The 26,118-nt window shown below is 45.2% G+C and overlaps 2 protein-coding genes across 2 annotated transcripts in view; one reads left to right on the top strand and one right to left on the bottom strand.

Moving 5' to 3' along the window:
• Positions 1–26,118, top strand: part of yipf3 (Yip1 domain family, member 3) — a 788,655-nt gene that overhangs the window by 477,598 nt on the left and 284,939 nt on the right. The gene's annotated exons all lie outside the window — the stretch shown is intronic.
• On the bottom strand, positions 1,000–26,118 carry LOC140456135 (uncharacterized). The gene is made up of 4 exons (XM_072550710.1): positions 25,987–26,118; positions 19,564–19,693; positions 13,353–13,527; positions 1,000–1,092 (listed from the first exon to the last, which is right to left on the bottom strand). Exons 1-4 carry the CDS (start codon positions 26,116–26,118, stop codon positions 1,083–1,085), a joined length of 447 nt encoding a protein of 148 aa, XP_072406811.1. The 3' UTR covers positions 1,000–1,082.

Here is a 26,118-nt window from a genome sequence, read left to right as displayed (position 1 = left end):
AAGGGCAAGGCTGGTAGGTGCAGAGAATGCTGGATAACTAGAGAAATTGAGGCTCTGGTCAAGAAAAGAAGGAAGCATATGTCAGGTAAAGACAGCAGGGATTGAGTGAATCCCTAAGGGAGTATAAAGGCTGTAGAAATATACACAAGAGGTCAATCAGGAGGGCAAAAAGAGGGTTTGATACAGCAAATAGAGTTAAGGAGAATCCAAAGGGATTCTATAAACACACTTAATGGTAAGATACTGGGGAGTGTTGCTGAACAAAGAGACCTTGGAGTGCAGGTTCATAATTCCTTGAAAGTGAACTTATAGGTAGATGGAATAGTGAAGAAGGTGTTTGCTATGCTTGCTTTTCTTGGTCAGTGCATTGAGAACAGGAGTTGGGAAGTCATGTTGTGGCTGTACAGGACATTGGTTAGGCCACTATTGGAATGTTGCATGCAATTCTGGTCTCCCTGCGATAGGAACGATGATGTGAAACTTGAACAGGTTCAGAAAAGATTTACAAGGATGTTGCCAGGGTTGGAGGGTTTGAGATATTAGGAGAGGCTGACTTGGTTGGGGCAGTTTTCCCTGGAATGTCAGCGGCTGAGGGATGACCTTATAGAGGTTTATAAAATCATGAAGAGTATAGTGGGTGAATAGCCATGGTTTTTTACTGGAGTAGGGAGTCCAAAAACAGAGGGAATAGATTTAAGGTGAGAGGAGGAAGATTTAAAAGAGACCTGAGGGGCAACTTTTTCACACAGAGTGGTGCATGTGTGGAATGAGCTGCCAAAGGATGTGGTGGAGGCTGGTACAATTACAAAATTTAAAAGGAATCTGGATGGGTATATGAATAGGAAGGGTTTACAGGGTGTTCTGGACAAAACCAAACCACTTGGCAGGCAGCCAAGACCATAACCTTGCAATGTGATTCAGTAAGTGTACAGTGAAAATTACCTGGAGTGAGGTAGCTAGGTTGACTGATGAAGGGCTTTTGCCTGTAACATCGATTTTCCTGCTTCTCGGATGCTGCCTGGATTGCTGTATTTTTCCCGCACCACTCTAATCTAGACTCTGATCTCCAACATCTGCAGTCCTCACTTTCGCCTACCAGGTTTGAAAACAGACAAAAAAATTATTCACAAGAATACAGTATGAAACACAAAGAACAGAATAAAGAACCCCTACAGAACTCAGTCTATCCAAACTAGACTAAAGTATGCTGTTCGAATATACACAACAGTTCCAATAAGCAAACCCCTTTCGAAACACAGTTAAAAAAAGGAACAGATGCTGTCAGGCTGAATTTAGAAGGGCAGAAAAAGAGAGAGCCTGTTCACACAGTCTCCTGCTGAACTCCCAACTAGGTTTGGACTGAACTCAACTGCTCAGCTAGGGAGTTGACCGCTCCCTTTCTATTACACTTCCAAACCATGACCACTTTGGCCTGAAGTCTCATCTATTTGCATATAAACAAAGAGGCCTCTCAATGCTGTACTTAACCAGGCTAATTGGCACTGGGAGAGATTACGACCCCTCTTTAAAAAACCAAGGGCACACACCAACCATCACACAGACCAACCATCACACAGACCAACCATCGCACAGACCAACCATCGCACAGAACAACCATCACACAAACCAACCATCACACAGACCAACCACTGCACAGACCAACCATTGCACAGACCAACCATCACACAGACCATTGCACAGACCAACCATCGCACAAAACAACCATCATACAGACCAACAATCACATAGACCAACTGTCGTACAGACCATCGCACAGACCAACCATCACACAAACCAACCATCGCACAGAACAACCATCACACAGACCAAACATTGCACGGACCAACCATTGCACAGATCAACCATCATATAGACCAACCAACAAACAGACCAACCATCGCACAGAACAACCATCACACAGACCAAACATTGCACGGACCAACCATTGCACAGATCAACCATCATATAGACCAACCAACAAACAGACCAACCATCGCACAGAACAACCATCTCACAGACCAACCATCACACAGACCAACCATCACACAGACTAGCCATCACACAGAACAACCATCACACAGAACAACCATCACATAGACCAACTGTCGTACAGACCATCACACAGACCAACCATCGCACAGAACAACCATCACACAGAACAACCATCACACAGACCAACCATTGCACAGACCAACCATTGCACAGATCATTGCAGAGACCAACCATCGCACAAAACAACCATCATACAGACCAACCATCACATAGACCAACTGTCGTACAGACCATCGCACAGACCAACCATCTCACAGACCAATCACCGCACAGAACAAACATTGCACAGACCAACCATCACAGACCAACCACTGTATAGACAAACCATTGCACAAACCAATGATCGAACTGACCAACCATCACATAGACTAACCGTCGCACAGACCAACCATCACACAAACCAACCATCCCACAGACCAACCATCGCACAGTCCATCACCTAGACCAACCATCACATAGAACAAACATCGCACAGACCAATCATCGCACAGTCCAACCACCGCAGACCAACCATCGCACAGACCAACCATCTCACAGACCAACCATCACACAGACCAACCATCATATAGACCAATCATCGTACACACCAACCATCTCACAGATCAACCATCACACAGACCAACCATCGAACAGAACAAATATCGAACAGACCAATCATCACACAGATTAACCATCGCAGACCAACCATCACACAAACCAACCATCGCACAGACCAACCATCGCACAGACCAACCATCGCACAGACCACCCATCGCACAAGAACTATGGATTTTGAATCAAGGGATCAAAGGTGGGTCACCCATCAGATCTTGTGCTGGCTCAGCCATTTCCAGTTACGGGTAATATTTATCCTTTTTGTAAGAATTGCTTCAGTGATGAGTCAGGGGCTTGTATCATCTACACCAAGAGTCAGCACGAGAGTATTCCAGTGAAGTGCATTTAATATGGTTTGAAAGTGAATCTTCACACCTGTAATAAATCAATTAAACTTAAACAAGTCTGGGTGGTGAGTGGATTAGAGGGAAATGTGCAGATGGTGGTGATCCCCTGTTATCTGCTGTCCTTGTCCTTTGAGATGGAAATGGTCGAGGGTTTAGAAGATTTTGTCGAGGAGTTTTAGTGAGATTCTGGAGCACATCTTGGAGAGTATTCCATCACACTCCTGCCTTGTCTCTTGGACAGGCTTTGGGAAGTCAGGAGGTGAGTTATTCACTGCAGAATTCCTAGTTTCTCACCTGTTTTCACTGAATTTCAAAAGACAATGGTTAGATTGTCTCTTATTGGATATATATAGGTTACTAGGGGTTGCATGTGACTTAGTGATCAGCTCTACTTTCTCAGAGCAGCAACAACCTGGGTTTGATTTCACTCCTTGGGGCAGGAGTGGAGTTTACGCATTCTGTCCAAATTTTTGTGAATTTCCTCCGGGTAACCCGGTTTCCTCCCACAGTCCAAAGGTGAATAGTTTAAATTGCCCAGAGTGCCCAGGGATGTGCAGGTGAGGTAGGTGAGCCGTGTTAAATGGAGGGTTACAGGGGTAGGTAGGGGGTGTGACTGAGTGGGATGCTGTTCAGGGGGTTGTTGTGGTCTCAATGGGCTAAATGGCCTGCTTCCACACTGTAGGGATTCTGTGATACTTCTGATAGACAACTTGTCACAGTATCCTCTCACCTGTTTCATTTATTACCTCCACCTTTATGGATTCTACATCTTCTGATTCCAAATCATTTCATACTATCCTTGTTATTCCATCTCACACCAACAATGGCTACCCCATCATATTCCCCCTCACCCCTTGCCTGAGGCCTGCTGACCCTCAGGTATAACTCTACACCAGCAGCCACCTCTGTCTAATGGGAGAGAACAGCCTCTGGGCTGATGGTGACTTTCACTGTAACTACAATACCATGGGAAATAGGAACAGGAGTGGGTCATTCAGCCCCTCGAGTCTGCTCTCCCATTCCAAAGGATCAGGGATTTGAAGAATACACTACAATCGATGGGAAAATAAGTTGTAATGAAGAAATTAGAAATTTACAAATGAATTATCAAAATTTGACAGATTGGAGTTTAATTTGGTTAAGTGGACTGATAATCATTTTGAACAGAGGTCAGAAAGACAATTTGTTGTCTAAATACAGAGAAACTTCAGAGTGTTTTGATACAGAGGAGTTTGGACATTATTCTGCATTAAAAGCAGAAACTAGTGTGCAGACACTGCAAATGGGAATTTTACATTACAAGATGAAAGTAGGAAGAGGGGCTGAAACTGTACAAGGCATTGTTGTGACTGCACCTGGAGTGTTGTGAAACTGAAAACCATTCAACACACATCAATCTTTGAGCCACCATGTGACTCCTTGCCTTTACATTAGCAACATCAGTTTGCCTGGAGCTCAGGTACACTGTGAGCCAAACACCCTCCGTTAATGCAGGATCAATCCTCTAAAATAGGAGAATTATTACCTTCAATCTTCAATACGTCAACACATTTGTTTCAGTAAAATGCGGAAGTTTTTATTGAATATTAAATTCCTGATATGATCATTGACCTGGATTTCCCTCAGAGTAAATATTGAACAGGAGACCTAGTGTTGTGATACATCACCCTCTTTATTTCACAGTGAGAAAACATTCCCAGTGAGAAAACATTCCCAGCAGTGAGAAAAACACAAACACTGCCTCAAAGACAATAGCTACTTCATTCCACACAAGAAGCCTGTGAATGAAGGGTTGTTAACAGGAATCATATTGGAATAGATCATTTCTTCAATTACACATTCAGTCAGTCTATATATGGGTAGAGCTCTCAGGGTGGGTGGGAGGAGGTCTGAAGCTGAATTTTATTCTAACATCAGACTCTGGATTCTGATTTCACGTTGGGATTCTTTCTCCATTTTAGGGGTCAGTTTGAAGCTGTATCATTCCTGGTTCCCAGAATCTTCCACTTGTCTTTCTTCACCTGGATCCAGCTGTTTTCTGAACCTGCACTGACCTGAGTAAAACTGAACTGGATTGAGAAACAACCTTTCTCCTCATTTCCAGCACAATGTCCAGTGTCTGATCATCAGGAATGGCAGGAAAAGGGAATATTCTAATGCCCACACAGAGGGTGGAATTTTCACCCCGGCCTGGTTTTCCTAACGGCAGTAACCACAGTGTCCCCCACTTCCATTCTCTTCCTTCTTGTTAGTTCCAATTCAAATTTAAATTCGCCCAGTGAGACTGGGAACACATTCCTCACTAATATATAATTCTCCATGTGTTTGGATGTTTCTGGTTCCAATTGCAAGACCCTCACCCTCCTCCAGGCTCCAGTCCACATGGACATAGATTTAGGGTGAGAGGGGAAAGATATAAAAGAGACATAAGGGGCAACGTTTTCACGCAGAGAGTGGTATGTGTATGGAATGAGCTGCCAGAGGATGTGGTGGAGTCTGGTACAATTGCAACATTTAAGAGGCATTTGGATGGGTATATGAATAGGAAGGGTTTGGAGGGATATGGGCCGGGAGCTGGCAGGTGGGACGAGATTGGGTTGGGATATCTGGTCGGCATGGACGGGTTGGACCGAAGGGTCTGTTTCCATGCTGTACGTCTCTATGACTCGAAAACTCTCACTGAACACTCCTGGTCCTGAGCCTCAATGCGAGTTCCCACTCTCCTGCCCCCTTCCCTTGTGCTGCAGAGTTCAACAAGTGCAAACTCTGACCTCAGACACCACAGCACAAAGCTGACTGTTGTGTGGAACCTGATGTTTATTGAAATGTGCCTTGTGAATCTCATATGTCACTGACTTTCAGATAAAGGTGGGACATCATTACAAAAGGGTCACAACAATGAGTATTGATGGAATACAAATCCATTCCATGTAGGAATACTCCACAGGGCAGTTCCAGCACCGACCCACCTCAGACCCACCCCAGGATCTATAAACCCTCCCATTGTCAATGAGCTCTGACCACATCAATGTGAAACATTCTGACCCAACATGACTGAGATTAAACAGAAGTATAATCCATCACCAGGACCATCCCTGTCTTAGGCCGTGCACAATTTATTCATTTCAAGTAAGATTAGAGAAAAGAACATTTAATCCCTGCCTCCCAGTGAAGGACCCAGCTCCTCGTCAACAGTTGAATTTAACCCCGTGTTCGTGTTGAATTACGAATTTAAACTGATGTCACCAATGCCTCACAGAAATGGTTAATCAGGAATGAATCTGAAACACTGGGCAAAACTTGAGTTAAAAGGAACATGAGCATCCAGGACTGCTCTGTCAGGGACAGTCAGAGTGACCAGAGCTGGAACCTAATGTCTGGTTAATGTGTGGTTTGAAAGTTCATGTACGCATTGAGCAAACTATGAGGAAAACAAAGAGCATGCTGGTCTTCACTACAATGGGAGTGAAGAGTACGAATCTGTCACTTCAGTGATAAATGTGGGATCACAATCTTTTGGTCTCTTTACATAGGAAGGATGTACTTACCCTGTAGGGGAATGCAATGACTGTTCATGAGGCAGATAATAAACTACAAACAGTGAAGGACCCAGCTCCTCGTCAACAGTTGAATTTAACCCCGTGTTCGTGTTGAATTACGAATTTAAACTGATGTCACCAATGCCTCACAGAAATGGTTAATCAGGAATGAATCTGAAACACTGGGCAAAACTTGAGTTAAAAGGAACATGAGCATCCAGGACTGCTCTGTCAGGGACAGTCAGAGTGACCAGAGCTGGAACCTAATGTCTGGTTAATGTGTGGTTTGAAAGTTCATGTACGCATTGAGCAAACTATGAGGAAAACAAAGAGCATGCTGGTCTTCACTACAATGGGAGTGAAGAGTACGAATCTGTCACTTCAGTGATAAATGTGGGATCACAATCTTTTGGTCTCTTTACATAGGAAGGATGTACTTACCCTGTAGGGGAATGCAATGACTGTTCATGAGGCAGATAATAAACTACAAACATCCAGGTCCCTGAGCTTCTTCCCTCTCTTAAGAATCATATCCCTTACTTTATTTATAATTGCTATAACAGATTATTGGCTAAAAGAGAGGCAAGGATGGCAGCTAAACATCCCTGGACACAGAGTTTTCAGGCAGGACAGAGAAGGGGATATAAAAAGGTGAGTGTGCCAGGAGCCTTACCAGGAGCACACTTGCAAAAACGAGGTCTTTCTGAGAGAGAAAGGTTGGAGTTCATCATAGCAAATAGGCAGGAGCATTATCAGTTGATGGTTCATTGTCATAGTCGAAGGGATTTTCCATAAGTAATGTAGAGACAGGTTGAAGATTTCCCATAAAACATCCAGGTTGTGTGTATTAGATCAGTATAAAATCCTGTGTTCAGGTTAATGGCAACTGCCTGTCCAGAAAGTGAAAGAAAAAGGCTCTTTTAAGAAGTTCTTAGAACAGAGTATTAAGCTGTAGCTGTGGAGGTTGGGGGCGGTTTGGGGGGGTACGTGGTGGAGAGAGAGAGAGCCAGAGAGAGAGAGAGAGACAGAGAGGGAGGCAATCTGTGAGTAACTGTGGTGACAGGGGTTGAGGTAGACTGGGAAATTAAAGTTGAAGTGTTCAAGCTGCAAGAAAGTTTTGTGTGTACATTTGAGTTAAGTTGACGAAAGCAAAAACATTCAAGTACTTTATGAGTCAACAGATCAGGTTCAAGGAATGTCAGATGTTTGGGTGTTGATGGAAAGACAGACCGACATCTCCTGAACCTGTGTTATGAAGTTGAAGGTGTACCTTTAAGAGAGAGTGAATGCCGGCATCTGTCATGTAACTGACTGCAGGCAGAAAGCAGACTGGACAATTTGAAGATGTAACATTTGGGTTGTAACATCAGATACCTTGTTGTTTTCACAGCTGATTGAATTCAACCAATCAGTTTAAACTATGCCCCAAGATAGTAAAAAACAATCGAATTTGAATTTGACAACATCAAACCAATGAGATGATCCGATGTCTTGGGGTATAAAAAGCAGGTATTTTGGACAGTTAGCCAGAGACAGAGAGCATCTACTGTCATGCAGAGTGCCTGCAACACTGCTCTCTGAAAGGTACCTTTCTCATATGAAACATCTTTCCAGCAGAATGCTGAAAATTACCTAGGGAAATCTGCAGAGGAGAACTGACACTGCTGCCTGGTTTTGAAAATTAATTTGCTGTAAATTTAATAGGGGCTATATTGTTATAGAGTGGGAGGTAGATAAATAAAGGAGGTTGACAGTTGTAGATAAAGAATCAGTTTGTTTTTCTTTAAATAGTGAGCTTTGGGGTAGTTCTCTTACTTTGACAGATGGTGAGGTAATAAGCATTTCTGGGTGTTTGGTTGAATGAGTTGAAGGGTTTACCTTGTGTTATAACACCTGTCTACTATGGTATGTCTCAATGAGTGAAATGTTTAGTACTAACCACAACCTTTAATGTACAATCTTTCTTTTTGGTTTGCATTTAATATTGTCCTTCTTACCAGGAAGATTATTCCATGACACAAACTTTCTTACTCTGAAATTTGAGTCCAAATCCCAACAGTTAGGTAAATCCTTTCTTAGATTAGGAGACCATGCTAATCCAGGTTAAAGCCAAGATGTACCTTGTATATGAATGAAACAGTTTAAGACAGAGTGAAGCGTGATTGACTGTTATATGTCTGTAAAGGGAACAGAACTTTACAAAAAAAAATCATTTGGAAGCTTGAAGAAAAGTTATTTCCATTAGCCCACTTCTGCGAAAGAAATTAAGACAAAAATGTCCTGGTTCAAAGGGTTGGTTGTCTTCTTCCAAATCCTTCAGGAATTCAAGCACATGTTCTTCATATTGTTCCTTTCCAAGTTTCCTATCAATTGCCCTGCAATATGAATATAGACATTTCATTCTCATTCCTCGTGACAAACCCTGCCTGGATCTGAGTAGATTAACAGCACAATATGAACAGGTGACAGCCATTCAGGCCATTGAGAACCCTCCACCATTCAGTGCAATCCCAGCTACAGGAATGTCATCAATAACCTCGCAGAATGGGCAGACATGTGGCAGATGGAATTTCGGACAGGGAAGTGTGAGGTGAGGCACTCTGGGAAAAGGGATGTTGGGAATCATTATCGATGATGGAAATGTACCAGGAACAGGGAGATCTGAGGGATATTGACCATTGAAAGATGCAGCACATATTAAGGAAGCATGGGGGACTTTGAGCTTCATTACTGGGGGTAGTGAGTACAAATGGGGGGAGATCATGCTGAAGCTTTGTAAACTGCTGGTTAGGTCACAGCTTAAGCATTGTGTGAAGTGATAATCACTCACACTTTAGGAACGATACTTGCACCTTGTGAGGATGCAGAGGGATTTTACCAATAGATTTAGGGTGGAGAAGCTGGGAAATTTGTCCTTGGACAATTGGTTGGAGCTGTACCAGATAGTGACATGAGTTAGGTAAGGGAGACAAAAAAAAGCTGACTCATGAGACAAGAATGAGAGGAAACTGTTTCTGACGGTGATGTCAGGAGGATGTTTTAAAATCTTTATTCATGGGCTATATGAGTATTTATTGCCCATCTCGACCTGCCCTTGAGAAGGTGGCATTTAGCTGCCTCCCAGACTACTTCTGTCTATTTGGTGTAGGTACATACACAATCTCGCTAGGGAGGGTGTTCCAGGAATTTGACCCAGTGGAACAGAAAGGACAGTAATATATTTCCAATTCAGGAATTTGCAGGTGGTGGTGATCCCACGTATCTGCTGCCCTTCTCCTTCCAGGTGAGGTCAGGGGGTGGGGGTGTCATGGGTTTGGAAGGTGCTATCTTCGTAGCAAAAGCAGAAAGTGCTGGAGAAACTCAGCAGGTCTGACAACATCTGCGGAGAAATAACCTGTGATGAAGGATCACTAGACATGAAATGTTAACTTTGATTCTCTCTCCACAGATGCTGCAAGAACTGTTGAGTTTCTCCAGAACTTTCCATTTCTGTTTTATATTCCCAACATCGCAGTTCTTTGTTTTACTTTGTTGTCGAAGGATTCCTCTTGAATTTCTGCAGTGCATCGTGTCGATGGTACATATCGCAGCTACCATGTGTCGGTGGAGAGAGTAGATGCTTGTGAATCTGATGCCAATCAAGTGAACTGCTTTGATGTGGATGGTGTCAAGCTGCTTGAGTGTTATTGGAGCTGCCCAATGGCAGTCAGGTGGGCAATATTCCATCACACTTTTGCCTTGTAGATGATGGACATGTTTTGGAGAGTTAATAGGTGAGTTATTTATTGCAGGATACCTCTGACAATGGGAACTCCCAGGATGTAGACAGTGGAGGATTCAGGGATGGGGGCGGCACGGCGGCACAGTGGTTAGCACTACTGCCTCACAGCGCCAGAGACCTGGGTGCCATTCCCGACTCAGGCGACTGACTGTGTGGAGTTTGCACGTTCTCCCCGTGTCTGCATGGGTTTCCTCCGGGTGCTCCGGTTTCCTCCCACAGTCCAAAGATGTGCAGGTCAGGTGAATTGGCCATGCTAAATTGTCCGTAGTGTTAGGTAAGGGGTAAATGTAGGGGTATGGGTGGGTTGCGCTTCAGCGGGCCAGTGTGGACTTGTCGGGCCGAAGGGCTTGTTTCCACACTGTAAGTAATCTAAATCTCTAAAAATAACACCACTGAATGTCAAGTGACAATGGTCACTTTCTCCCCTGTTGGAGACAGTCATTGCCTATCATTTGTATTGAATGTTACTTCTCATTTGTCAGCCCAAGCCTGGATACTGCCCAGGTCTTGCTGCTTTGCACAAGGGCTGCTTTAATATCTGATGAGTGACAAATGGTGCTGGACATTGTGTAATCATTACTGAATATCCCACTTCTGACCTTATAATGGAAGGAGGATTATTAATGAAACAGCTGAAGATGTTTGGGCCAAGGACATTATCCTGAGGAAGTCCTGTAGCGTTTTCCTGAACCTAAGATCACTGACCGATGTGTAACCCATCCAGTTAGTACTGGTTCCACTTCCCCAGGACTAGTCCCAATGTCCCAGGAATCTGCAACCCTCCCCTTGCACCACCTTTCCAGCACGTGTTCAATTATAATCTCCTGGACTTTCTACTCTGACTCGCACGTGGCAATAGTAGTAATCCTGACATCACAACCTTTAAGGTCATACTTTCAACTTACTCCCTAATGCCCTTTATTCTGCATTTAGGACCTCATGCCATATTTTATCCTCTGTCATTGGGACCAATGTGTACCATGACCACTGGCTGTTCACCCTCCTCCTCCACGATTTTCCGTAGTCATTCTGAGACATCCTTGACCCAAACACCAAGGAGGCAGCATCCGATCCTGGAATCTCATTTGTTGCCAGAGAAACATCCATCTATTCCCCTTCCAGTTGAATCCCCGATAGCTATTGCATTCTCACACTTGACCCTCCTCTCCTTTGCTACAGGGTGAACCATGGGAAACAGATGTGGCTGTTACTGGTCCTCTCTGAGGGACCATTCCCCCCGACAGTATCCAAAGTGTCTGTTTTGCAGGAAATAGCCACAGGGGGTTCCTGCACTGCCTGCCCAGCCCCTTACTCTGCCTGGTGCTCACCCATTCCCTTTCTGCCTGTGGAATCTGAGCCTGCAGTGTGACCATCTCCCTGTGTGTATTGTTCACTATACTCTCAGCTTCATGGATGATCTACAGTGTCTCCAGCCATTCCTCCAGTTCTGAAAGCTGAGCTTCAAGGAGCTGCAGCTGAGACCCTTCCTGCTCCAATGCTGGCCCTGGGCACTGGAAATGTAGTCAGCTTCCCACGTAGAGCAGGAAGAGCACACCATGGCTTTGAGCTCTCCTGTCATGACTTACTGTTTTGATCAAGATCTACCCTGGCTCAATGGCGAGTGCAGGAGGGCATGCCAGGAGCAGCACCAGGCACATCTGTAAGTGAGGTGTCAAACTAGTGAAGCTACAAACCAGGACTACATGCGTGCCAAATACCACAAGCAGCAAGTGATAGACAGAGCTAAGGGATCCCACAGCCAATGGATCAGATGGAAGCTCTGCAGTCCTGCCATATGCAGTTGTGAATGGTGGTGGACAATTAAACAGCTCACTGGAGGGAGAGGCTCCACAAATATTCCCTCTCCTCAGGGATGGGAGAGACCAGCAGATGAATGCAAAGGACAAGGCTTTAGCATTTTCAGCAATCTTCACCAGCAGTGCCGAGTGGATGATCCATCTCTACCTTCTCCAGTGGTCCCCAGCATCACAGATGCTCATCTGAAGTCAATTTGATTTACTCCGCATCAATATCAAGAAATGGTTGGCGGCACTGGATACCACAAAGGCTGTGGGCCCTGACAACATTCTGGCAGTGGGACTGAAGACTCGTGCTTGTGAATTTGCCACATCCCGAGCCAAGCTGTTCCAGGACAGCCACAGCACCACTGCCTTGTCTCCCTTCCCTTCCTGAGCAGCTTATTTAACGTGCAGTCTTTCACTGCCTTGAGCCAGATCTCCATCACTACAACATCATAATTGATGGTAATCTGCGTCTGAAATGGTTCTGAAAAGATTTACAAGGTTGTTGTCAAGGTTGGAGGATTTAAGCTATTGAATAGGCGAGGGCTGTTTTCCCTGGAACATCAGAGGCTGAGGGGTGACCTTATAGAGGTTTATAAAATCATGAGGGGCATGGATAGGATAAACAGACAAAGTCTTTTCCCTGGGTGGGGGAGTCCAGAACTAGAGGACATAGGTTTAGAGTGAGAGGGAAAGATATAAAACAGACCTATGGAGCAACTTTTTCGTGCAGTGGGTGGTACGTGTATGGAATGAGCTATCAGAGGAAGTGGTGGAGGCTGCTAAAATTGCAACATTTAAAAGGCATCTGGATGGGTCTATGAATAGGAAGGGTTTGGGGGATATGGGCTAGGTGCTGGCAGATGCTACTAGATTGGGTTGGGATATCTGGTCGGCATTCACAAGTGCTGTACATCTCTCTGACTCTCTCTGTAACTCCCCAGCCTTCGTTATTATGTTCATACGTAACTCTGTTTTGGACTTCCTTCCTTTTGTCCCCTACTCTGACATCACCTATTCACTGAAGAGCTATACCAGACTCAGTGTGAGTTTTCTCTCTTCACAGATGCTGGCAGAGCTGCTGAGTTTGTATCACCCCTCAACACACTGGTTCCAGATGTTCTTACACATCTTTGTGGCTGGTGGGACTTGAACCAGGGCCTAAGGTAGGGACATTACCATTACAACATAAAGAGCCCTCCGTTAGGTTCGCCATTATATCAGCCACAAAACTCACCTGACAAAGTACCAACTATCAGATACACTTCCAAATTTAACCGTTGGATCTGTCGGTGCTGGTGGACTCTTGACTTGAGGAACTAGAAGCAGATAAACAATGTAGTTCTTTGAAATTGTTCCATTTGCCATGTGGCCAGAAATTCCCCAAGGTGCAGTGACAGGAACAATTGTTTCTGTAAATAAAAGATATTTTACTCGGTGATCATTTGTGGTGTCACTGACAGTGAGTCAGAGGTTACAGGTGAGGGGTCAGGGTGACATTGCTGAAGTGGGGCAGACACTGATGTGACAGATTGAATAATAGCCTCACAGAGTGATACAGCACTGGGGGAGGGGACTCTTGTGCTGGCTGTTTGGTCAATTTTTAACCAGCTCATTACACTGACCTGCTCTTTTCACACCTACACGCAAATTTTCCCTCATCGTGAAAACATTTATCTTTTGAATGTTGTGACTGAATTTGCTTCTATCACCATTTCAGGCAGTGCTTTCCAGATCACAATGCTACAGGAAAAGTCATTCTCATCTGACCAGACCATAGATAGGGCTACTGTCTCATGAGAGAGAACTGGTGGTGGCTTAACCCGAGGGTCACCACACCTAATGTAAAAGGAGAGTTTGAGGAAGTTTTCCTTCATGGTGACCTCAGCCTGTGCAGGACATGAACCCATGCTGTTGGTATTAGGCTGCACCTCCAGCCGGCTGTACAACAAAGTCAGCTAACCAGCCCCTTGACAACAGCACATTGTTGTAACTGGATGGAGGTTTGCTCACTGAGCTAGAAGGTTTGTCTTCAGACGTTTCGTCATCATACCAGGTATTATCATCAGTGAGCCCCCAGATGAAGCACTAGTGGCATGACCCGCTTTCTATGTTTAGGTTTCCTTGGGTTGGTGATATCACTTCCTGTGATAACGACATTTCCTTGTTACAATGACTGAAATTCACATACTCTCATCATGAACACCTCTCCCACAGTTTCTCCCCCTTTACCCTTCATGGTTTTGAATAGCTCTCTCCAATCACTTATTAACCCTTTCTGCTCTAAGGTAAGTAACCCCACCTTCTACAGTCCCTCCACACAGAGGCCCTGCAGACTTGGTATCACTGCATTAAATCTCTCAGTCAAATCTCTCACTCCCCCCAGTCAAATTTTGGGACATAGATATCTCACCTAGTTTGAACCTCCCAGCCAATTGGAGGTTAGAGACACAAAGCCTGTAGCTGCTGGAATCCAAGGTCAACAACCAGGAGGCTGGGAGAACACACCGAGCCAGACAGCATCAGGAGGTGAATTTGACACTTCAGGTGTAACCCTTCTTCAGGACTGTGGGTGGGTGTAAGGGGGAGCGGCAGACAAACGGAGTGGGAGGGGCAGAGTGTAAAGTGGGGATAGGTGAAGACAGGTAGAGGGTACCACCTGGTTGGTCAATGGGAGGAATGAATCTGGTTGGTGGCAGGGAGCAGGGGAAGGGATGGGGAGGGCTGGGAAGGGGGTCGGGGGAATGGGGCAGGAGATTATTTGAAATTGGAGAACTCAACATTGAGTCCTCCAGGCTGTAGGCTACCCTGGCAGAAGATGAGATATTGTTCCACAAATTTGCGGTGTGGTTTGTTGTAGGAATGGAGGAGGCCAAGGATAGTCATGTCAGAAAGGAAATGGGAAGGGGAATTAAAATGGGCGGTGGCTGGGAGGTCTGGTCAGCCCCTGCAGGCCCGGCTGCGATGCTCGGTGAACCATTCCCTAAGTTTATGTTCTGTCTCCTCAATGTAGAGAAGACGAGATTGTGAGCACCAGATACAGTAAACTAGGTTGGAGAAGGAGGTGAACCTCTGTCTCACCTGAAGGGACTGTTTGGCGCCATGGATGGGAGGTGAGGGGGGTGGTATCTGGCAGGTTTTTCATCTTATCTAGTTTCAGGGGCAGGTACCTGGGGATTCTGGGGTTAGGTGGGTTGGGGGGGGGGGTGGTTGTTGGGGAGAGTGGCATAAACCAAGGACTGTCTAAGGGAGCGGTCATTGCGGAAGGCAGAGAGGGGTGAGGAGGGGAACATGTTCTTGGTGGTGGGGTCTAGTTGGAGTTGGCACACATGTTTAAAGATGATACTTTTGATGCGGAGACTGGTGGGGTGGTAGGTGAAGACAAGAGGGACCCTGTCTTTCCCGCGTTGTTAGGGAGAGGTTAGGGCAGTGGAGCAGGGAATGGAGGTGGTGCAGTGGAGGGCAATCTGGATGACAGAAGTGGGAAAAGCACGTTTTTTCGAAATAGGTGGACATCTGGGATGCTCCCGCATGGCATGTCTCCTTGTCCGAGCAGATGTGGCGAAGGCAGAGGAATTGGGAGAATGGGATGGAGTTCTTGCAGGAGGGAGGAGGTGTAGTTGTGGGAGTCTGAGGGTTTAGAGTAAATGTCTGTCTGGAGACTGTCACCAGAGATTGAAATGGAGAGGTCACAAAAGGGGAGGGGGGTGTCCAAAATGGACCAAGTGAATTTGAGGGCGGGGTGGAAGCTGTGGGTGAAGTCGATGAACTGCTCCAGTTCAGCCTGGGAGCAGGACGCTGCAATGATTCAGTCATCACTGTAACAGCGGAAGAGTTTGTGCACAGTGCCTATGTACGTACTGAAGAGGGACTGTTCGATTATAGCTAACAAAGAGGTAGGTGTATCTGGGGCCCACCCAGGTGCCCAAGGCCACCTCCTGGACTTGAAGGAAATGGGAGGAGTTAAAGGGAAAGTTATTATAGGTGAGGATCAGTTTGGCAAGGTGGAGGGGGACTGGATAGATCTGTTGGAGAGGAAGAAGCAGAGGGTCTGGAGACTGTCCTTGTCGGGTATGGATGTGTTTTAGGACTGCACGTCTATAGTGAGGATAAAGCACTGTGGGCCAGGGAACTGGAAGTTGCTGAAGAGATGAAGAGTGTGGTTAGTGTCGCGAATGTAGGTAGGAAGTGACTAGACCAAAGGGGAGGAGGATGGAGTCGAGGTGGGACAAGATGAGTTTGGTGGGGCAGGAGCATGCTGAGATGATGGGTTGGCTGGGGTAGTTGGGCTGGTGGATCTTGGGGAACAGATGGAACCAGGCAGTACGGGGCTGGGACAGAGGTTAGAGGCAGTGGAGGGGAGATCACCACTCGAGGCAATGAGGACTTGGACAGTGCAAGTGTTTTTGGTCTGTTGGGTTGCAGTGGGGTTATCTGCAAGGGGGAGGTAGAATGTGGTGTTGGAGAGTTGGCATCTGGCCTCTGTGACAGACGTTCGATCTCCAGACCTTTGTCAGCAGGTTTTGTGAACCAGGGTTGGTGCGGAGATAGTGGAGTGCTGCACGTTCGGAGGGGGTGAAGTTTGAGTGGGTGAGGGGTTGGAGAAAATGAGGCCGCCGATGTCATGTTGACAATCAGAATTCCCCTTCCCATTCCCTTTCCGACCTGACTGTCCTTGGCCTCCTCCATTGCCACAACAAACCAAACAACAAATTGGAGGAACAACATCTCATCTTCTGTCACGACAGCCTACAGCCCGGAGGACTCAACATTGAGTTCTCCAATTTCAAATAACCTCACTTCCCATCCCCTGACTCCCTTCCCAGTCTCTTCCCTTCCTTTCCACTCCTCCCAGACATCAACTGGATCCATTCCTCCCAATGACTAATCAGATTGTACTCTCTACCTGTCTTCACCTAACCCCACTTCACCACCCTGTGTCCACCACCCCCTTTGTCTGCAGCTTTATCTGAAGAAGGGTTACACCCAAAACGTCGATGTCTCCACCTCCTGATGCTGCCTGGCTTGCTGTGTTCTTCCATCCTCTTGCTTGTCAGCCAATCAGAGGTATCGATTTGTTGAAGGCCCAGTCTGCTGACAGGGATCGGGAAGTGAGTGATATTTTGAGAAGGGATCACGGGGACAGGAACATGAGGGAAGGTGATTGGGTTAGGGCCTGGTGGTGGTTTTCAGCAGCGTCCCTGAACACTGTCTGTGCCTGTGATTGCCACAGATTGTGGCAAATCAAGGTCCAACCTGACCAGCAGATGCCCCACGAATAACTTTCAGGAAGGCTGCCATATTTCTCTCAAATCAGGTAAGTGGCAGCTTAAGTCTCTTAAATGGCCATTAATTGATCACTAAAAGACTTTAATTGGTCATTGGTTCAGGAAGGTTGAACATTGACCTTCCCACTAAGATTGTAATTGAGATGGCTGCAACCATAAGACCATCAGACATAGGAACAGTTTTAGGCTATTCGGCCCATCAAGTCAGCTCCACCATTCAATCATGGCTGACATATTTCTCAAACCCATTCTCCTGCTTTCTCCCCATAACCCTTGATCCCTTAATCATAGGATAGATATTTCCTAATTATTTGTCACTTCAGCGGAGGGGAAAATCCCACCCAATGTTTCCGGTCATTGACCTTGCATCAGAACTGGACAGGAGTTTTAAAAGTGTTAGATACAATAATCAGTGCACAGGGGGTGAACTGGTTTGTCGGGTTTGTAAAAATTTGATTGTTTTTGTCCTACCTCTGTTTGTTTGAGTCAGTTGTGGTTCTGTTCGCCGAGCTGGGAATTTGTGTTGCAGATGTTTTGTTCCCTGTCTAGGTGACATCCTCAGGGCTTGGGAGCCTCCTGTGAAGCGCTTCTGTGATCTTTCCTCCAGCATTTATAGTGGTTTGTCTCTGCCACTTCCGGTTGTCAGTTCCAGCTGTCCGCTGCAGTGGCCGGTATATTGGGTCCAGGTTGATGTGTTTGTTGATAGAATCTGTGGATGAGTGCCATGCCTCTAGGAATTCCCTGGCTGTTCTCTGTTTGGTTTGTCCTATAATAGTAGTGTTGTCCCAGTCAAACTCATGTTGCTTGTCATCCGCGTGTGTGGCTACTAAGGATAGCTGATCGTGTTGTTTCGTGGCTAGTTGGTGTTCATGGATACGGATCGTTAGCTGTCTTCCTGTTTGTCCTATGTAGTGTTTTGTGCAGTCCTTGCATGGGATTTTGTACACTACATAGTGGACCCAATATACCGGCCACTGCAGCGGACAGCTGGAACTGACAACCGGAAGTGGCAGATACAAACCACTATAAATGCCAGAGGAAACATCACAGAAGCGCTTCACAGGAGGCTCCCAAGCACTGAGGATGTCACTTAGACAGGGAACGAAACGTCTGCAACACAAATTCCCAGCTCAGTGAACAGAACCACAACAATGAGCACCTGAGCTACAAATCTTCTCACAAATGTTTGAGCCTCTGTGTCACCCTGAATGTGATAGTGCCAGCATGAAGCCTAACTCCATGTCTCTACAGGATGGACCATGGATTGATGTCTGTGAGAGCTGTTGTAGCACGTGAGATCAAGATGAACAAGGTATTTGTAAGATGGTAGTTTCAGCTGACAATGTTTCCACACATCTTCAAACATCCCGCTTCTTTTTTTCCTTGGCCCGTGCTGGTGGGAATGAGTTGGTCAGTGATGCCTGAGGCAGAGAGGTGTACAACACAAAGGGAGCCAGGGGTTAGGGAGACCTGTCCCCCCCCCCCCCCCAACTCTCCACAGCCCTGTACTGACTAATGGATCCACAGGACTGACCCACTGCCCAGACTACAGAGGTACTGACTCTCCCAACAGAGAACTCCCTGCGCAGGTGCCTCACTGTGGTCAATCCCCTGGACTGGTGTTCTAAGCTGTGCCTGATTTCCTGTACCAGGAACCCTGACTGAGTGTCTCCATGGCCTGCACTGAGGACTACTCCACTAAGACATAGCCATTTGGTTGCCGATCATGCAGTGTGTGTTTGCCACGGAAGATGCTGGCACTGAGAAATGGGGCAGGTATAAGATTGCAGCAATAATAAGGCATTGAACAACCTAGAATCCCCTCTAATTGGCAACTTGCTGCTGCCATGCAAGCTCAGCGAGTTGCTTGCTCGAGTTGAGGTTGGCTTCATGGGACTTCTCACCTGATAGCCCAGATCCTGAGAAGAATCTGCTCACTGTTTGAAATACACTTCCCACTTTCCAGATTGTAGGACCACAGAGCTGTATTTAATAAAGCAGTTTCCAAATTAACAATGTGATCAAGCACCCCTATGGGATTCACATTGGCAAATTCATTAGGAAATGTGTCAGTCTGTGGAGAAGGTTTCAGACAAGACTAGTTCGAGACTAAAGGAGTGTTTTATATTTTGTTGCAATTTAAAGGAATATGCAATGTACCTTCAGCATTGTTAAAAGCTGAATAATTGAGAAGAATTTTCAAGCCAGTATCCATTGCATGAACCAGATCCATATCATCAACCTTTGTTTCAATCCATTGGATGGCTGGATATTGCATCTCTTTATAATTCTAATACAAGAAGAGAAATTGCATTATCACACGAGAAAACTAACCCGACACCAAAAAAAAACATCAAATGAGAAAATTGTCATAAAGTTTAAGGACTACTTTAGGTTTTTTTTGGACTGTGAACTAAAATGGGGAAGGGTACTCCTTGAGACTAAGGAAACTATGTCAGAAAATATTTGCAGTTTTAGGAATAAGTTACTGGAACACATTGAGTTTATAGAATCAGAGGTACAGCACAGAAACAGACCTTTTGGTCCAACTCATCCGTGCCAATCAGATATCCTAAACCTGTTCCATTTGCCAGCACTTGGCCCATATCCCTCTAAACCCTTCCTATTCATGTAGCCATCCAGATGCCTTTCAAATGTTGTTATTGTACCTGCCTTCGCCACTTCGTCTGGCAGCTCATTCCATACATGCACCTCCCTCTGTGTGAAAAGGTTGCCCCTTAGGTCTATTTTAATTTTTTCCCCTCTCAACTTAAACCTATGCCCTCAAGTTCTGGACTCCCCTATCACCAGAGAAAATACCTTGTCTATTTATCCTATCCAAGCCCCTCATGATTTTATAAACTTCTACGGTCACCCCTCAGCCTCTGACGCTCCAGGGAAAACAGCCCCAGCCTTTTCAGCCTCTCCCTCTACCTCAAATCCTCCAACCCTGGCAACATCCTTGTAAATCTTTTCTGAACCCTTTCAAGTTTCACAGCATCTCTCCAACAGGAGAGAGACCAGAATTGCACGCAATATTCCACAAGTGGCCTAACCAACGTCCTGCACAGCCGCAACATGACCTCCCAACTCCTGTACTCAATATTCTGACCAATAAAGGAAAGCGTACCAAATGGCGCCTTCACTATCCTATCCACATGCGACTCTACTTTCAAGGAACTATGAACCTGCACTCCAAGGTCCCTTTGTTCAGCAACACACCCGAGTATCTTACTATTAAGTGGAAAAGTCCTGCTCTGATTTGCCTTTTCAAAATGTAGCACCTCACATTTATCTAAATTAAACCAATCTGCCATTCATTACCCCATGAGCTTGATTTGGTGCATTGCTTTATTTGAGCAGTGAGGTTGAATTCCAAAAAAAACTCAGCTCTGCCAATGTTTCTTCACAGCAATTTTGCCCAGTAACAATCTTTTGAAAAGCTTTTTAATCAGCATCAGTTATGGGCTCAGGAGGGCTCAGCATTGTAACAAACACTTAAATGGTTCCTGAGCAAGTTGTAATAGCCATTAAGACCAAAGGCTTGTGAAATATCTCCCTTTGTAACATCATACCGATCATATCAAAGTTAAATCATGCCATTTGAGTTTAAGCATGTATAGCCAATTTCCAAACACTGATGCTTCAAGTCATATATGAAGTACCTCACTGTAGTTTATTTCGAAAACACAGGAACACCAGTGCTTAGTGGTTAGCACTGCTGCCTCTCAGCACGAGGGACCTGAGTTTGATTCCAGCCTCTGGTGACTGTGTATGGAGTTTGCACATTCTCCCCGTGGCTGCATGAGTTTCCTCCAGGTGCTCTCATTTCCTTCCACAGTCCAAAGGTGTGCAGGTTAGATGGATTGAATAGGTGGATCGGCCAGGTTAAGTTGCCCATAGTAGTCAGGGATATGTAGGTTAGGTGCATTAGTCAGGGAAAACGTAGCGTATTAGGATAGGGGAATGGGTCTGGGTGAGTTACTTGGAGGGTCGGTGTGGACTTGTTGGGCCAAGCAGCCTGCTTCCATACACTAGGGATTTTACAGATTCACATGGAAAGAACATGTAAGGCAATTAGAGAATGTGTTTTAGCTACTGGCAACACAGTGACTCTGTGGTTATCACAGTTGCCTCACAGTACCAGGGACCCATTTCAATTCCATCCTCTGGTGACTGTCTGTGTGGAGTTTGCACATTCTGTGTCCGTGTGGGTTTCCTTTGGGTGCTCCGGTTTCCTGCCACAGTCCAAAGATGTGCACGGAAGGCGGACTGGCCAAGTTAAGTCCAGGGATGTGTAGGTTAAGTGGATTAGGTATGGGAAATGTAGAATTACAGGGACTGGGAACAGTGTTGGGTCTGGGTGGGATACTATTCAGAGGGTCGGTGTGGATTCAATGGGCTGAATGGCCTGCATTGACACTGTCAGGCTTCTGTGTAATTGCCGTTTGATGACTTGATAATACGCCTGGCCAAAAATGAGTTCACAAAAGCAAGGGTGATTTACCTAGGACATATCAAGGACAATATTACAAAGAACTCTGAATTAAAAGTCACACAACATCAGGTTATAGTCCAACAGATTTAATTGGAAGCACTAGCATTCGGAGCGCTGCTCCCTCATCAGGTGGTTATGGAGGACACAATTGTAAGACACAGCATTTATAGCAAACTTTTACAGTGTGATGTAACTGAAATTATACATTGAAAAATACCTTGACTGTTTGTCAAGTCTCTCATCTGTTAGAAAAACTAGACGTAAAATAAAATCCAAACATTTCTCCTTGATATTCATTTGCATTGTCATTGCCGAATCCACCAATATTCTGGGTTTTACCATTGATCTGGCTGAGCCAAATCAATGGTCTGGTTCCAAGTGAGATTCAGAGACTCTGAATTCTGCAGTGAATAGCTGACCGCCTTTCTTCCCCATACTTGTCTACCATCTGCAAGCCACAGTGCAGGAATGTGAGTGAAGACTTTAACTTGCCTGCTCCAACAACATTCAAGAAGTTTGACACCATCTTGGAAAACACAACCCGTTTTATTCTTGTGTCTGTTCATTACTGGCAACATCCACTCTCTATTCTCTATCGATGCATCATGGCAATAGGGTGTACAGTTTTACCAGTTAATGTTTCTCTAAGCTCCACAATTACTGCAATGAATGTTCAGTGCATTTCCTCCAAGTACATGCTTCATTAGAAAAAGAGAGCAGAACTGCATACAGCACTCTGGACGCAGTCTCACCAAAGCCCCTTGTACAAGGGCAATGAGACCTCCTCATTCTTGCTCTTCAACTCTCTTTCAATAAAGGCCTTTATTCAACATTCCATGTTTTAAAGTATATTCTTTCCGAGAATGTGGGTATCATTGGCAAGCCCCTCCGTTGTTGCCTGTCCATCTCTTTGATCTGAGTGACTTGCCAAACCATTTCGGAGAGCATTTAAGAGTGGTGCGCATTACTGTGGATAAAGTCACAAGTAGACTAGCCCAGGCAAAAATAGCAGATTTCCTGTTCTATCGGCTTTGAGTGAACCAGATGTGGTTTACAATAATTGATAATAATTCCATGGTCACCACTGCAGAGAGTAGATTTTCAAACCCAATTCTAGCCACCAATATGGGATTTGAATCTGTGACCCCAAAGCAGTTGCAACAAAACAAAATACTGCAAATGTTGGAAATCTAAAATCAAAATAAAAAAAATGCTCGACAAGTTCAGCAGGTCTGGCAGTATCTGTGGAAAGAGCGTTCGTGTTTCGAATCCGATAGGACTCATCTTCAGGAATAGTCATATCAAACTTAAACATTTACTCTGTTCCTCTCTCCACAAATGCTGTCAGACCTAATATGTTTCTCCATCAGTTTCAGTGTTTATTTCTCCAAAGCATGAGATTGTCCCTCTGAATTATTGGTCACTATGCCACCATCTTCCCCGTCCTGATCGTTTGCCGTGCCTTTATGCCAACCTGCTGAGTTTCATGTCCTGGACATCCAACTATCCCTGAACACCAACATTGAAAATTCTTTTCACAGATGAAAACAATTCTTTCCTTTTAACTCATATGTGGGATGAGGGCATTGCTGACTAGGCTAGTATGTATTGCCCAGAGAGCAGTTAAATGTCAATCACATTGCTGTGAGTCTGGAGTCACATGTAGACCAGAAGCTGGCAGTTTCCTTCCCTGAAAGACATTACTGAACCAGATGGGTTTTTCCCAACAATTGACATCACAGAATCTTAATTTTGGATGATTATTGAATTTAAATTCCACCATCTGCCATGGTGAGATTCAAACCCAGAACATTTCCTGTGTCTCGGGATTAAGAGTCCAGCGATAATACCTCAAGGCCATCAGCTCTCCATTTAATTCACCTTCTGATCTAATTCTTTGATGAAAGTGAATAACTTTACATTTTCCCCCATTATACTCCATCTGCCCATGTGTTGCCCATTCACTTAACCTACCTGGCAGATTCCTATTATCCTCTCAGCAGCTAAAATCTCCACCTGGCTTCACAACAGCAAACGTAAATACTTGACACTCAGTCCTATCATATAGATTGGAAATAGCTCAGGCCCCAGCATTGATGGTTACAACACTCCACTAGCTGACAGTCTACCAACTTATACACATCCTGTCTAGCTTTACCCTTTGGTATCAAGCTCTTTAAATCTTAGCTGCCCAATTCCCGACAGCAGCTTGTTTATGAATCTACCCATGGCATTGAATCCTATACAGATTGATTAGATTAGATTCCCTACAGTGTGGAAACAGGCCATTTGGTCCCACCAGTCCACACAGACCCTCCGAAGAGTAACCCACCCAGAACCATTTCCTTCTGACAAATGCACCAAACACTATGGGGCAATTTAGCACGGCCAATCCACCTGACCTGCACATCTTAGGATTGTGGGAGGAAACCCACACAGACACGGGGAGAATGTGCAAACTCCACACAGACAGTCGCCCGAGGCTGGAATTGAACCTGTGTCCCTGGCACTGTGAGGCAGCAGTGCTAACCACTGAGCCACCGTGCTGTCCTCGCACTAACCTTCACACTTCAATTTCTCCAGCAATGATATCCTTAAAACCAGACACAGAGTAGGGAACACAACCTTCAGACTACTCAATGGTGACTACACAGAATATAATTTATCTCCCTTACTGTTCTCATCTCCAACACAAACAGGTTGCCCTCTCACCCAGCATTTGCATGGCTACTTTCTCCACAGAGTCATTGTCTGTTTGTCCTTCACCCTGCTGTCCTTGTTCTCTGTGACTGATGTCACACTAACTTCCCTGTTTCCTCTCTCCCTCCAGTCTTGAACACCACTGTTACAGCTGTTCTGTTCTAAACTGCTGATGCTGTTAGAGAATCTGGGCAGTATAGAAGATCACAAACCATTGGACCCAGTAATCCTACAGTCAACTTCTTTAAGAATCCGAGGATGCAGGTTACCAAGTGCTGGGAATTTATCAGGTGTTTTATCCTGGAGATTTTCTCATATTTACTTTCTTTTATATCGAGTATTCCACAACCTCTTCAGATCTTCGGTATCCCGCTATTCAGTTTTTAATAAAATATTTTTGTGTGAAGACAGAATCAATGTGTGTGTTTTATATTCCTCCCACTTCCCTCTTCCGTGTTATTTTCCTACCTTTGTTTCTCAGGGTTTAAAATTATTTTTACTTCTGTCTTTTCTGCTTGTGCAAGCTCTTATAATCTGTAAATTCCTGTCTGGTATGCTGCCACAGTCCATTATTCCCTTTCTTTTTAATATTCTGTCATCACTTGTTTCGGACTACATCTGTCCAAATATATACATTTACGGGAATTTTCAGAAGAGTCCCTTCTTTACTCTAATATTACCCTGAATTAATTTGGTCAGACATTGGTCGAACAGTTTTCCTGTGGAGTTTCTGTTTCTCAATGGAATATGTCCACATAAAAAATAATGCAAAATTATTCAAGTATTTGCTAATGTTTGTCACACTCCATACCTTCTCCTGTCCATTAACCAATCCACGGTGACCCCAACATGGTCTGAGAGTTGTATCTCATAGCTGACTTACCTTCTGTTTGCAGCCTGCTGTATTGATATGACTTTGCAGCTGTCCAGGATTGGGGAAGGGGGAGATTCCACTCACAACCAGCCTTGGCCTCTTTCACATTGAACACAGAGACCTTCAGCCTGTGATCAGCTGCCTTTCAGAAACAGGGTTAGATTAATTGAAGACAGGAGCAGTAGGAGAGCTCCCTGACTCTACAATCCTTGTGTTGTCCCCCACCATCCCCCTCTCTGTGAGCAGACTGACCCCTCCCTTCACCTGCTGCTGGAGATGGAAGCCCTGATATTCTTCTTACTGCACAAGCTGGCAGTGGGAGCCAGGCAGGGGATGGCAGCTCATGTAGAAAGTGTTAATGAGGCCCGAGGAGTAATTTCAGTCTGGTCTCATGGTTCAGGGTTGGGATGTGCACTGTCGGTGCACTGCAGGTTAGGGACGAAAAACAACATGGAATAATTTCCACTGGTACAAACATGACAGAACAGAGGGAACTCTCAGCTATACTGACCTTGTCCTGGATGACTTGTTCTGGCTCTGGACAGTCAACATGAGTACAGAGGTCAATCACCTCCTGCTCCATGTCCTTTGCAGCAATTTGATGCCCAAAGAGGACAGACACAGTTAAGAAGATTCTCAGCAT

Source organism: Chiloscyllium punctatum, chromosome 3 (genome assembly GCF_047496795.1).
Source record: "Chiloscyllium punctatum isolate Juve2018m chromosome 3, sChiPun1.3, whole genome shotgun sequence".
Taxonomy (NCBI): Eukaryota; Metazoa; Chordata; class Chondrichthyes; order Orectolobiformes; family Hemiscylliidae; genus Chiloscyllium; species Chiloscyllium punctatum.
This window is presented reverse-complemented; position numbering and strand designations above follow the sequence as displayed.